The 14,954-nt window shown below is 43.7% G+C and overlaps 1 protein-coding gene across 1 annotated transcript; it reads right to left on the reverse strand.

Annotated features, from left to right (window-relative positions):
• Positions 1 to 11,730: 11,730 nt before the first annotated feature.
• LOC124708703 lies at positions 11,731 to 14,215 on the reverse strand. Its single transcript, XM_047240373.1, has 2 exons — positions 12,359 to 14,215; positions 11,731 to 12,057 (listed from the first exon to the last, which is right to left on the reverse strand). Exons 1-2 carry the CDS (start codon positions 14,213 to 14,215, stop codon positions 11,731 to 11,733), a joined length of 2,184 nt encoding a protein of 727 aa, XP_047096329.1.
• Between the last annotated feature and the right edge of the window lie 739 nt (positions 14,216 to 14,954).

The following is a 14,954-nucleotide window of genomic DNA, read 5'->3' on the forward strand; positions in this document are numbered from 1 at the left end:
ACCGATCCAACACAATGCACCAATCTATTCGCAAAAAAAAAAAAAACACAATGCACCAATCAGAGAGCCCCGATGCCGTCCGTACCCAGCATCTGCGAGGAGTGCGACCTGGACGGCTGGAATCGCCGGGCCGACAGGATGAGCGCCACATCGTCGTCTAGCTCTAGCCGGTGGCCCCGCCAACGACAGGAAGCAGACAGCCCCGCCACCCTCCTCTCCCAAATGACGGCGCACAAGCGCCCGGCGGTCACGTCAGCCGTGCCCTCCCCGTCCGGTTTCCGAAACGCCTGGATCGCTTTCTAATCCGAGCCTGGGGACTGGCCGAGCTGGAGCTGAATCAGCTCTGACGCCGACGGATCATGGGCAGGTTATGGCTGGCGCCGACACGACCTCGAGACGTCCCCATGATACTCGTGAGCTAAACCTGCACCCGATCTTCCCCAATAATACGGTTTTCTTTGTGCTAGTGGCGGTAGATTGATTACCAATAATACCTTTAATTTCCTTATCCTTCCAGCGAGCACTGTAAGCAATAATTTAGAAACCATATCTCCACATCACCTGCTTGCCCAATTTATGAAACATAGTGGCCTAGTGGGCTGCAGTAGTGTGCATGATAACGTCGTCTCGAGGAAGACGACAGACTGGTTTTCAAGTTAGCTCGACGGCACTCGAAGATGGCGTGGCCAAGTGGGAGAGAACGTGTTTAGAATGTCTATAGCAAATTTTTGGAATACATGGTCAGGTATGACGCATGCTCTCGGTATTTCAAGCCCTGGTCCAGTTTTGTGATACAGATGGGAGAATTCATAGAACCCATGTACAAACTCCTATGTACACACTCCTAAAACTTAGTAAAACCCCTTGGAAATTGAGACAGTGGGAATAAAACTCTGGCTTTATTACTTCCCTGAAGAAGTGAGCCTAGATTTAGTGGATGTATCTCAACAGCTGGATTCGAATCCTCAATAATACAAATTTATATTAGTATTTATTTACTAAGGATTATCTTTTGTTTCATAAAATTTACTCCGAGGACCAAAGGCATGTGAAGTAAGAAAAAAACATCAGGTTGTCCCCTCAGCACGGCTTGAAAGGGGTGATGCGTGACAACAGTTTGGTGGCGCGGATTCCCGACTCGTGGATTCGGATTCGACACGACATCATAGATCTCATCTAAGCCCGTGCATGGTGGTTTCAGATCATGGTAGTACGGGGCATCTTTGCCTTGGATATGAAGACGTGGTGGTTACCATGACGAGACTTTACCACTGGTTATCACTCACGACTTAGGTGCGAGGCCTCCCGGGCGTCGCTAATGAGGGGGTTTTGGCGGTACCATTAAAATTCTCCCCTCGGCAAACTGCGTGTGATCTGCATGCACTTTGCAAAGACGTGTGTCTATGGGCCACCCCATTGTGTGAGCATGACTAAACGGCCGTGTGGCCTCTTGCACGTCAACATCTCTTCATTAATTGGGCCAACAAGTGGTAGCGGCAGTACATGTGACTTTGTTTTTGTGGTGTTTTCTTGAGTACTCGATCTTGACCTTTGAAATGAAAATTAAAGATTTAACCTTAATTGGTTGTACCTACCAATCACGATGCTTTCGAAATACGTATTACATGTTGATGGTCTTGCTTGGTGTCTCTCAAACTTGCTTGATATTGTGGGGGTGAAAACCCATGATATCTAGCGGTAAGTGGTTTGATCTGTCACGGCAGAGGTTTCGTGTCATTCCCTTTTCGAAAGAGTTGGTTCCGGAGCACCATTCTCGAAGCCCGTGTGTGTTGTTGAGGGATGACCGTGGCTGCTGCTATTCGTGGAACACTGTTGCGTTTCTTCTTTTCTCCTTTTGTAATAAATTGAATGTGTGCATCTTTCATGTCTTGCAAAAGTCAAGCATAGTTGGCATCATCTTGATATTATTATATCCCATATCCCATTTGTAAAAAAACAAAATCTTAATCATTTTCATTAAACTTATTATGGTCAATTATAGTTGAAAAAAATCTAAATCATCATTGTAGGTTTCAAGTCAATGTATGTGCGCGTCTATTTCCGCAGTTTTTGTAGGTTCCTGTTGGCAGATGGTTGTATGAGCAACTAAGCTTAGCCGTGTTATGGGAGAGTTTCGACCGAAAAGAACCAGACCAAGAAAATAGTGGAGAAAGCATGCGGTTATCCTTCTCCATCTTTGCAGCCACCAGCCATTTTCACTCTTTTTCCTGCTGCTGCACTAATAAATTGTTATCCTTGATTACTTCAAAAAAAAAATGTTATCCTTGCCCAGCTAACTAACCACAAGCGACGGAAGCTTCAGGAGCCGCCTTTTCAGCTTTAGGATCGAACGAAATCGCACGTTACGTCCACCTGCGGGTGCACGCGGTAGACTTTTTTTTGCACTACAGAAACACGCAATAGACTCGTTTCAATTGGCTCTTATCTCATTTTGTATACGGGGTGGTATGACCGAAGATATGGTGTAGAAATTGTTTTCTTGTCATATCTGGATCTCGAGTAGTACAATAGACGGAAAGCGACCGCTCAGACATTTCACAAATACTCGAGTATTTAATTTCCTTTTGGAGAGGATATATATGGAGAACGACCGACACCGGCTTGATGTGCGCGTTGCCCATCAAAAAAGCGCATCGGAATCTTGGGGACGAATATCCTTCCAGGATCCGGAATGCGCGCACGTTTGCTATCTTGGCGATATCCAATTTCCGGCACGTCAGCTCGTCTTGCACGTGTTTGTTTGTTCCATGGGATTTTGCGTCCTCTCTTTTCGTTTCCTGGGCCGCACGATGTGTGGGCGGTTGCGAGCGGGCAACCAAAGAAGTCTATGGGCTACCAGACAGAGATATTTCAGGGACCAGGCGCAATTCCTACTTCCATCTCAATACGGCCTTGGGAGCTCCTATTTACCGAGCTGGTCGGTGGCAGCAACCCACCGCACACCCTCCAGGGCGTATATGGGCTCGGCCCATTAAGCGGATCGTCCGCAGACTTCAGGCGGGAGGCACTGGGCCGACCCAGTAACATTTCTCTCCTTTCTTTCTTTTTTCTTCTGCTATTTCATTTGTGTTTTGCTGAATATGAACAAAATTTGAATCTAAACTTTCTGAAAATTTGAACAAATTCAGAGTCTGAACATTTTTCGAATTTCAATATTTTCGCATTTGAAATATTTTGAACAGATTTCAAATTTGAACAGATTTCAAATTTGAACGTTTTTCAAATTTGAACGGTTTTCAGATTTGAACGGTTTTCAAATTTGAACATTTTTGAATTTAAACATTTTATTTATATTTTCGCATTTGAATTTTTTTGAACAGATTTCAAATTTGAACCGTTTTCAAATTTGAACGATTTTCAGATTTGAACGGTTTTCAAATTTAAACATTTTTAAATTTAAACATTTTCTTAGTTTGAACAATTTATAAAATTTAAAATTTTCGAATTTAAAAAATATAAACAAAACCAAAAACAGAAAAAAGAAAAACAGAAAAAGAAACCAGAAAAGGAAAAAGAAAAGGAAAAACGAACTACTACCAGCTAAACAGACATAAATGGGCCTGGCCCATACCCGACCAGGGGTGTGCGGTGGCCGGTAGCCACCGACCTGGTCGGTGTATAGGTTTTCCCTACGGCCTTGAGCCCGAAATCGGAGGTGGGCCACCGCCCATTTAAGGTAGGAGTATGTTTTTTTTCTTTCATGTTCCTTTCTTTATTTCTTCATTTTTCTTTTCTGTTTCCTTTTCCCCCCTTTTCTGCCACCCTTCCTTTTTCAGTTTTCTTTCTTTATTTATTTCTTTGTTTATTTATTATTTAAAATAAATATTTTGTGACCACTAAAAAAAGTTCACCTAGGGTAAAAAAAATCATGGTGTTGAAAAGTTATTATCATGGGATTAAAAATAATAATGATCGACTTTTAAAAATTTCATTAGGTTTAAATAATGTACACCGTGTTGAATACAACATTTTCATAGGATTCAAAAGACTATTCACCGGCCAGAAATAATATTCACGGAAGTTCTAAAAATTGTCATAGGATTAAAACATTTATAATCATTAAAAACACTTTTGTAATTAAACAAAAACTAGATAGTTATTATGGATTTATTGAAATGATAAAATAAGAATAAAAATGTATCATTTTGTTTCGTCGTTTGCCAGAAATAATATTCACGAAAGTTCTAAAAATTGTCATAGGATTAAAACATTTATAATCATTAAAAACACTTTTGTAATTGAACAAAAACTAGATAGTTATTATGGATTTATTGAAATGATAAAATAAGAATAAAAATGTATCATTTTGTTTTGTCGTATTTGGAGCAGCCCATGAGAGAGCGGCAACACACTCGCCCTCGCAGCGAGCGGGGAATAGGATCGCCTGCCCACGCGGAAGGGATTGCACTACCCTCACGTCGGTGCTAACCGTTTGGGCCGGCCTACTAGCGCCTGGTATGAATGTTTTCTTTATATTTTCCTGGTTCTTGCTAGTTTATGCTTGTTTCTACGGTTTTGCTGATTTCCTTGGGTTTTTCCTTTTGCTTTTTTTATCTCTTTGTATATTTTCTTATTTTTTAGTTTTAGTATGTGTTTTTATTTTTCTACTTTCTGCTTTGCTTTATTATTTTTTCTTGTCAAAATAAGATTTAATGTTCTTTAAAACAATCGTTCGTACAACAACCATTCAAATAAAATAAATATTCTTTAAAAAATAGTTAATATAAATATGAATATTAAAAATTCAAATTAGATACATGTTTTTTTTGAAAATTTATTAACATAAATGTTCGTATTAAAAAAGGCAAAAGGAAAATTTGAAATGCTCTTTGGCCGCATTGGGAGTGACCCAGGAAGAAAACGCTGTAGTCACAGGCTCACAGCGCAATCGCTCCCGGTCGAGTGTTTAGTAGGAGCTCCTGCCATGAAACAACACACTAGGTAGGTGAGATCACTACCAATAGGATGGGACACACTTTCAAAAAAGATAAAGGACGGGACAAGTCACCATTTGAGAGGGCATGTCGAATTAGCCTCTCAAGAACGTTGCAACGTATAACTGTATGTCTCATTATGAATGCTAAACCTTAGAGCCCAGGCGAACCGTTTTTCTCTCGCGTCAGGCGATTATGATGGCGATTTAGGTTTTACCGCTGCCGCTGCCGGCGGCCGCTTCTTCCGATGCTTGGCTAGGCATCGTTGATACTTTTACCCGTTTTAGGGTCTTCTTCCTCCCCTGGATTCTATCCAGAGTGAGTTCTGCGGTTTGGTTCTCGGTTTTGGTGGAAGTTTCTCGGCTGATTGTGGTACAACAGGGTACTCTTACTTCTGGGTTGAGATTGTGTTTCGGTTGGAATTTTCTCGCCCGATTGAAGTGCAGATTGTCTGTTCGTCTGGTTTCTGGTCCGCTGCTGTCCGGGCTGTTCACTCAATGAATTGGGGTAGCTTGAACTGTCGGGGTATAGGAAACTCCCCAACAGTTCGCGAGCTTTGCGTTCTACAAAGGATACACCGTTTCCAGCTGGTTTTCTTATGCGAAACCAGACAGAAGAAGGATCGTCTACGACGGTTGCGAAGTCGTCTTGGGCTGAGAGGTTTTGATGGCATTGACAGTAATGGTATGAGCGGTGGACTTGCTCTTTTCTGGCATGAGAGTTATGTGGTAGACATTCAAGAGATCACCGAAAGATACATTGATGTTCATATACGTACAGCACCTAATGAACCCCTTATTCATGCTACCTTTGTATATGGGGAGCCAAGAGTGGAGCATCGTCATCGTATGTGGTCTCAGCTTGAATTTCTGAAAAGAAATTGTACCCTGCCGTGGGTTGTCTTAGGTGACTTCAATGAAGCATTGTGGCAGTATGAACACTTCTCTTCGACGTTGCGTTCAGAGTCACAGATGGCCGCCTTTCGTGACTGTTTACAAATCTGTGAGTTAAAGGATCTGGGTTTTTCTGGCTTGCCGTTTACATACGACAACAAACGGGCAGGTGCTGCTAATGTGCGAGTTCGTCTAGACCGTGTGGTTGCTGATGATAGTTGGCGGGATATCTTCTCAGCTGCTTCGGTGGTCCACTTAGTCTCGCCGTGTTCAGATCACTGTCCTGTGCTCCTTTCCCTACAGCGAGAAAATAGAGAATACCCTACTAAACGAGCACTGCAGTATGAGATTTTTTGGGAAAGAGATCCGGCGTTCAAGGAAGTCCTAGACAGAGAATGGAGAGGCATAGGCCATAAAGAGGATTTGGGAGATGTAAACAGGGGACTTTGTTCCCTAATGAAGAAACTGCATTCTTGGGGTCGAGCCAAGTTCGGGAATACTTCGAAAGAACTGGCCCGGTTGCAGGAGAAATTGGAACAATTACAAAATAACAATGGTCCGAGGGAGGAAATTCGGGCAACCACTGAATTGATGAATGAAGTACTTTACAGAGAGGAAATGCTTTGGCTTCAACGCTCAAGAATTGAATGGTTGAAGGAGGGTGACCGCAACACCAAGTTCTTTCACCATCGTGCGGTCTGGAGAGCTAGGAAAAATAAAATTGCTAAGTTGAAGGATGAGAATGGAATAGTTCAAACGGTGCCGACTGATATGCAGCGGATGGCGGTGTCCTATTTTAAATCCCTGTATACACGAGATCCTACTCTAAATTGTGAAAGGATTAATAATCTAACCCCTGTACAAGTTACAGAGGATATGAATACCGACCTGTGCAAGGAATTCTCTGATGAGGAGGTCTCAACAGCCCTATTCCAAATTGGACCAATCAAGGCGCCGGGACCTGATGGGTTTCATGCTCGTTTTTATCAGCGGAATTGGGAGTTGTTACGTGATGAGGTGCTAGTGGCGGTGCGCCACTTTTTCTCTACTGGTCTTATGCCCGAAGGAGTGAATGATACATCCATAGTTCTGATCCCTAAAATTGACAATCCGATGGAGCTCAAGGATTACAGACCAATTGGGTTGTGCAATGTCTTATATAAAGTGGTGTCTAAATGCTTGGTAAATAGGCTGCGGCCTATACTGGGTGATATCATCTCTGAAAACCAGAGCGCTTTTATACCAGGTCGGTTGATTACTGACAATGCACTTTTGGCATTTGAGTGCATGCACTACATGGAACATGGTACAACTACAAACTCCTCCTTTTGTTCTTACAAATTGGATTTATCAAAAGCTTATGATCGAGTTGACTGGCACTTTTTGGAGAGTACAGTGCTGAAGATGGGTTCTCTCACCGATGGGTGCAATGGATTATGGCATGTGTCACCACGGTGAAATACTCAGTTAAATTCAACGGAACTTTGTTGGATGCATTTTCTCCTTCTCGTGGCCTCCGGCAAGGGGACCCCCTTTCCCCTTTCCTCTTCTTGTTTGTGGCAGATGGTTTATCATCCCTATTGAAGAATGAAGTTGACAATGGTAGAATTACTCCGATCAAGGTGTGTCGAAGGGCCCCTGGTATATCACACTTATTATTTGCTGATGACACGCTTCTATTCTTTCGTGCTACTGAGGAACAAGCTATTTGTGTGAGAGACACTTTGGATGCGTATGCTGCTTGCACAGGTCAACTGTTAAATCCAGCTAAATGCTCTATTCTATTTAGTGCCTTGTGTCCGCAGGGTGTGCAAGCATCAATCCGAACAATCCTGCAAGTTGAACAAGAGAATTTTGAACCAAAGTATCTTGGTCTCCCAACCCCGGAGGGACGTATGCACCGGGGGAAATTTGATAATCTACAAGCAAGGCTTATGAAGAGATTCATGGAGTGGAATGATGGTCTATTGGCGCAAAGTGCGAAGGAAATCCTAATCAAGGCGGTGGTGCAGGCCATTCCAACATACATTATGAGTGTGTTTAAGCTACCACTCTCACTGTGTGATGACCTCACAAAGTTAATCAGAGATTATTGGTGGGGAGTGAAGGACGGGAAGAGAAAAGCACATTGGTTAAGTTGGGCCAAGATGAAGAGACCTAAATCCCATGGTGGTCTGGGCTTCCGCGACATGCGAGTCTTTAATCAAGCTCTCCTAGGTCGCGAAGCCTGGCACCTTCTGGCCTTCCCTGATAGTTTATGTGCCCGGGTTCTAAAAGCTCGTTACTATCCTAATGGCGAGCTTATTGATACTGTGTTTACGGGTAATCCGTCTTCGACATGGACTGCAGTTTCGCACGGTTTGGATCTGCTGAAAAAGGGCCTCATTTGGCGTGTCGGCAATGGGCGTAGCATTCGTATCTGGCGGGATTGCTGGCTCCCTCGGTCTACATATTTCAGAACCCTTACACCAAGAGGTAATCGACGTTATAGACGAGTTTCAGCTCTTATGGATGATCTGGGTAATTGGAAGGAGAACTTAATCTGGTCTCTTTTCTCCCCTATTGATGCCGAAGCTATTCTGAAAATAAAACCAAGTCGCCGCAGGGAGGCGGATGTGCTTGCATGGCAACCTGAGCCTTCGGGCGTGTTCTCTGTTAGGAGTGCTTATAGACTTGGCTTGGCTGAATTACCCGAGCAATGTGCCCTGGCAGAGTCAAGCGCCGACGCGGAAGGTAATAATCCTTGCTGGGCAAAGATTTGGGGTTCTTCAGTCCCTCCCAAGGTGAAGGTGTTTGCGTGGAAGGCGGCGACTAATAGCTTGGCTACGGAAGAAAATAAGCTTACACGCAATATGAGAGTTACTGGCATTTGCAATATATGTGGCTCTGAAACTGAGGGTGTTGCTCATGCTCTTGCTGGATGTAATCACGCAAAACGTTTGTGGGAGGAGATGCGGCTGGTCTGGAGTTTGCCCTCATGCTCGGACTTTCAGAAGCCTAGTAGACACTGGTTTCAGTCAGTTCTTAGCGACCTGCCTAGTCACCTAGTGGATACCACCTTGCTTGTTGCTTGGCGTATTTGGTATGCCCGGAATGAAGTCACCCATGAGAAACCTTTGCCGTCAGTAGAAGGCTCGAAAATATTCTTGTGCAGTTACTTGAAATTAATCCACAATGCAAAGGAAGTTCCCACGGATGTGATTCTGAAAGGCAAGATGCCCATGGTGGACTCTATGCCCCTGCCCTCTCCCGTCTCGGTGAAGAAGGGGCCGGATAAACCATGGGCAGCCCCTCCATCTAGTTGGATTAAACTGTCCATCGATGGTTCGTTCAATGCTTCATACAATTCGGCGGGTATCGGTATGGTTCTACGGAACGACACGGGCTTCCCTATCTTCACAGCTTGCCAATTCTTGGATGGGTGCTCTGGCCCATTGGAGGCTGAATTGAGAGCTGGTGTTGAAGGGTTATCCCTGGCTCTGTTTCACTCACATCTACCTATCATTGTGGAAACGGACTGTTCTCAGGTGGTAGCCGCCGTAAATTCTTCTAAACAAGATAGGTCTTCTCTTTTGTTTTGGGTAGATGAGCTTAGAGCTCTAGTTAATCAAGATCGAGTTTGTAAGTTTGTTAAAGTGGAACGATCACAGGTTAGGGTTAGTCATGTCCTAACAAACTCTGCAAGGGCAGAACGCCGTAATGCTATCTGGTTAGGGTCGGGACCTGAAGCTGTTCTTCAGTTGCTTGATCATGATCGCCTTGTAACCCCACCTGATCAATAAAGTTCCTACTTTTCTCGCAAAAAAAGGAAAAAGTAGGGGGAGAGAGCATCTCCTCGTGTGAGACCATTCCTCTGCATCGAATTCAGTCGCCTAGAACACCATTGTAGTGTGGCTAGATTTGCAGTGTGACTGCGAGTTTTACCTTCGTTATCATTATTTATTATTTATCTAGGCTAAAGGAGAACTTTCAAGGATAGTGTTGACGTGAGGTTGCTGATGCCGGCTCTGACTAGAATATGTGAAGATGACCCGGAGTCCCTCATTCAAAAATGTCTACAGAAAACCTGGAGGAGAAATGGAGGATGCTGTTTTGGTTGCATCATTGAATTCATTAACCTATGGGTGGAGATTAGAAGCAACTCCGGCAGGATGAGGAGTACTCTATTGTGTGGAACCTCAAGGGAAATACTCCTCAAAATCGGCATACAAAGTTCGATTTTTTTGATGCTACTCTTACTTGCATGAATAAGACGGTTTGGGAGTCTTGGTTTCCTTTCAAAATCAGGTTATTTACTTGGTTGGCAATTAAAAATAGATGGGTGGCAAACCGACTTGAGAAGCGAGTTTGGCCTAATTGTTGGGTTTGCCCTCTTTGTAGGAAATCGCAAGAGTCGGCGCACCTTTTCTTCCAATGCCGCTACTCAAAATGGGTTTGGGCAATGATCAAAGAGATGTTGGGGATCCACTTCATTCACACTTCAAGTTGAACGGATGTGCTATTCATCAGAGTGGTGGATCTCCATGTCTAGCAACACCACCCGGAATGCACTCACGGTGCTTGTAAATTGAAGGATTTGAAATGAGCATGCAAGGGTGTTCCCCAACAAGGCCGCCCCTCCACGGCTCCACCGATCCTTGTTGCTTCTATCAAGAGTGAGATGAAGTTCTAGACCACCACGGGTGCCAAACATTTGAGTAATCCTTGTTTGAACTTATTTATCTTTTTTCCTCTCTATCCGGCTTCTCGCCCTTATTTAATGGATAGATTCAAATCTTTTGTCTCCATTTAAATATTTTAACCCTTTTTTATTTAAAATAAAATAATTATAGCTCCACTTGAGATGAAAACAAAGTGGATGGTAGTAGATAGTAAATGTGGCTGTAGCAAGAAGCAGGGCAGATGCTCTCACCGAATCCACATAAAGAAAATGGCCTAGGGATATGGGTCGAAGACTTGAGATGGTCCAAAAACCCTGTTCCTGCCAGTTGATGCCCATCTTTGCCTGGAGTCCTGGACGCAGCAGACGGAGGTGAGCAGATGCAGCCACATTTTGCAGATCTAACCTCGCGAATGCCACAAATTCGCCAGCTCAGTCGACTGATGTGCTTACACGAAAACCTTGAGACCTTTTTATATTAGAAATGTTGACAGCTTAGAGCATTCTTACGCAGGGTCCAGATTGTTTGCATGCCCCTAAGCTCGCAGGCTAGCACCCAAGATCTGACTAAAATAAGCTTCAGTCAACCTCTAGATGCTGCAAGACAGCAAAAGTAAATGAACACATGTGAACCGGCCAAAACTTTTGCATTGTGTCAACTACAAGCTCCTACATGAACATAGTAAAAACACTAGCCAATGCCTACTTACTACAAGCAGCAAATGTAATTCTATGCACCGAACACACTAACCAATGCAAAAATATGGTAACCAGTTCTGACGCTTGCTTCCAGACTCCAGTTAAAAATTGCTGGAGAAGAGCATTTCATTACTCATGAACAAACAGGAGAAACAAACATTGGTTATATTGTACAGATGTATGTTTGTATGACCTTCAGGCTGAATGAAAGATAAGATGGAGTAGTTGCAGCCCAAAAAGAAGGTGATACTGTATGCAGAAGCAGTGGCCATGATCGGGGTTATTTATCTTCTTGGATCTTGGACGAATGTTTGTCCCAAAAAGCTTCTCTCTTCAGAACTGCAACAACAGTAATGCCCTTCCTAATCCTAACTGCTATAAATCTACAGGATGTTGACATCTTTATGGACAACTACCTGATTCTAAGATGCTTCCATCCTTATGAACATTATATCTCTCCCTTTTATCTTGCAAAAAGCATGATCAACCACAAAAGTTGACCATGATGGCATTTTTTTTTTTGCTATACTCTTCCCATGGGTGAGAAGGGAGGGCCGTTGACAATAGATGGAGTTTTTCCTTTCCTCCTCTTCACTTTTTTCTTCTCTTTCCCTGTTACTGTTTCAATTAACTGCTTCACTTCTTCTTTCAAGAGTATCTTCAATGAGCTACAATAGAGCCTGTGCTTGAATTTCTCTATACCAATGGCTGAAGAAGCTTCAGAGCAGTGAAGCAATGAAATGCAGACTGAAAATGCCTGCAGTGCTGATAATCGTGCATGAAAATCCACGGAGAGATCCCCTTTCGCATCTACTTTCATTGAAAGAGCAGGGAGAACTTCTTGGTTACCCTGCTTCAACAGTTGAGGTACACAATGAAATACTGCATTCAGTTAAATATGGTTTTACCAGTGTAATTGTAAAATAAAACATGTATAAGTAAAATGGGTATATAACTATATATTGCTTCTAACTGGGACCAAACAATAATGCATTTCAACTATCATAGAAGGATATTTCTTTTGATGTTCTAATCAAGTTGGAGAAACCGAAACAAGACCAACTTTAGTTGCTACTATCTGAGGGTAAATGCAAACATGTGGTAATAAGCAAACACAAGTGGTGTCTGGACATAGGAACTATTCGCTTTACCTTAACAAATAGCTCCATAGGATGCTTGCTTTCATTCATCACAGAATCAACCCAATAACTATCATATGCATTGTCAAGGACAACGATTGGGCAAGACATGTCCCATCCACCACAGTCGCACTGTCCACCGCTCTTCAGACGGTTAAGTAACGGTGATGGGCTGGTGTCATCATCTCTTGGTAACCCGTGTGCCCCGCCTGTTGTAACCACTTTGACCGTACCAGGTGCTGAGCCAGCTTTCACTTCTTTGGACCCTGTTTTGTGGAACGGCACTTGGATTACAACAGCTGCAACCTCCAAATGAGGATGCAGATCTTCTTGGGACCAAAGACAAGATGCCAATGCGTCTGAGTTACTTCTTGCAGTACTTCTCCGCTCCAGCATATTATTTCTCTCTAGAGACTCTCTAGAGATTGAATTACGGACAACATTGCAGAATGGTGGTTGGGTGGCATCTTTACGTTGAGTTATATCGACAGCAGAGCTCCGTCGGGCATGAGCAATGTCATACAAAACAAACTCGCTAGTGGCTGAGTTATTCAAAATACCATCTTCTTCAACTTCAGAGTAGAGATAGGAAGACACATGCATCTGACCAACAATTGGAGGAGGACACCCACGCCTATCCTTGGAGGTCCTTCCCACGGCACTAGATCGTTTGCCAGCGCTATGGAAAGTGTAAATCCAGTTCAGTTCATTTCCGGATTTCCATGTATTAGCATAAATGGATTCTTCCAGACCCTTGGTAGAAAACTCGAAACCAAAAGCACCCTCATCAGGATCCAGTTTAAGAACAGCATGAAGGTGAGTTGGTGATGAAGTAACGGTCATAGGACGGGCTTCCCCACTTGTCTGGCATGTAGGTGCGGAGCTGTGTTCAGTTCTGGCGTTACCACTCAACAAAGGTTTGCGCAGTGCGCTATCTTTTCCTCTAACTGGTGGATTGCCACATTTCTCATCTACCATCTCCATGCGGGAGGGATTCCTCATAGACTTGGACTTCATGAAAGGATCCATAATTTTTCTGAATGGATTAGATCGAGCTTTTTTCTTGCCGTCAACACCATCACCACTATCTGATGGACAGGCATCATCAGAAACACACGCCTTAGCTGACAATGACTTGGGCAGATTACTCACCAAATCACCTTTGCCATGATTGATTGCATCAGAATGAACACCAAGAGGATATTGGCAGCTTGATCTTGTACCTTCACTACAACTGCCTTCTAGCAAATGAGGAGCCGTATTTCCGCAGGAAAATTTAGCGGTGTCTTCCTCAACAGGTAATTGTAGGAAATCATCTTTTACATCAGCTGTCAACAAATTGCAGTCCTTTCGTGGCCTTCCAGCCCTCGAGTTCTGATAAGGAACCTCGCGCGAAGAAATGTCCAGAAACTCCCTGGCATCTTGAATAGATTCACAACTTCTGTTAATAGAAGACCTCGACTTGTATGAACGGCTTCGTTCAGGAACCAAGCAAGCTCCACTTGTGCTTGGCTGGGTGGATGAATCTGAAGTCCCAAATGACATAACTGTATCTCTTCCGTACGCAGAATCTAATTTCTTCCTCCCGTCTTGGAGTTTCCTGAGTCTGCTAACATCACTGGAGCTCTGGTACATAGAACCACGACTATGCATGAAGCTATCTTCTGAGTTTGCCTCAAGGCGTCTTGAAGGCAGGCTTTTGCAATGGAAGTTTGGTATCCGGTCGAGGTACATTTCCCCCGATTTTGCTTCGGAACACTTCAACTGACGATATCTGCTCGGTTGTGCTTCCCTGCTAGGACTCTCTGCTTCTTCGTCAATCGGTTCCATGGCTTCCTTTGCCACACTCGGACGAGAACGATTCCCCATGTCGGAAACCTGCATTCGAACCAGAATACATTGCTCAACTTAGAACAGGAAAAGAAGGATAGAGGCATCAGCCCTTATCTAAGAAAAGATCATACAAGGCAAGACAACCATTATATGCATCAAGCTCGACAGTAGAAATATTTTACGATCTTCCAAAAGAACAAAGAGTTTTCACATGCATACAACTTCAATACTATGTCTCAAGAAGTCAAGAAGGACAGTAGCCCAACACTAGAAGTCTAGCATAACAAGAATAAATCTAAATCTACTCTCAGGTCATACAGCGCATTATCATTGAATCAACTAAGAACATCCAACTATTCCACATGGTAGTCAGTCAAATCCCACCACCATATCGGCAGAAGAAAAAATCTCAAAACATTTGCAGACTGGAGTTCTGCACCAAATCCGACCTACACTTTCGAAGAAACGCATCAAGAAACTAGCCCGCCATTAGTCCCTAAACTCCAACCTTGGTCAAGCTCCGCCGCCCAAATCTACGCCCATCCGCCGCAACCATTGCGGAGAAGAAGGAGGGTACCATGAATCAACCAGAAAGGAGCCGAGAAATGCCATTTTACCTTCCAGTCGTCGAGAACCAGAGCAGCGCAGCAGGAGCGGGAGTGGACCGGATTGATTGATTCCTCAGCCCCCGCGCATCTGCCTCGTAGTCTGGTGTGTGAGTGTGAGGGAAATATTCTTCTTGGCGGCTGACGGAAACGAAATGGAGATTCCGAAA

The sequence above is a fragment of the Lolium rigidum genome, chromosome 4 (assembly GCF_022539505.1).
Source record: "Lolium rigidum isolate FL_2022 chromosome 4, APGP_CSIRO_Lrig_0.1, whole genome shotgun sequence".
Taxonomy (NCBI): domain Eukaryota; kingdom Viridiplantae; phylum Streptophyta; class Magnoliopsida; order Poales; family Poaceae; genus Lolium; species Lolium rigidum.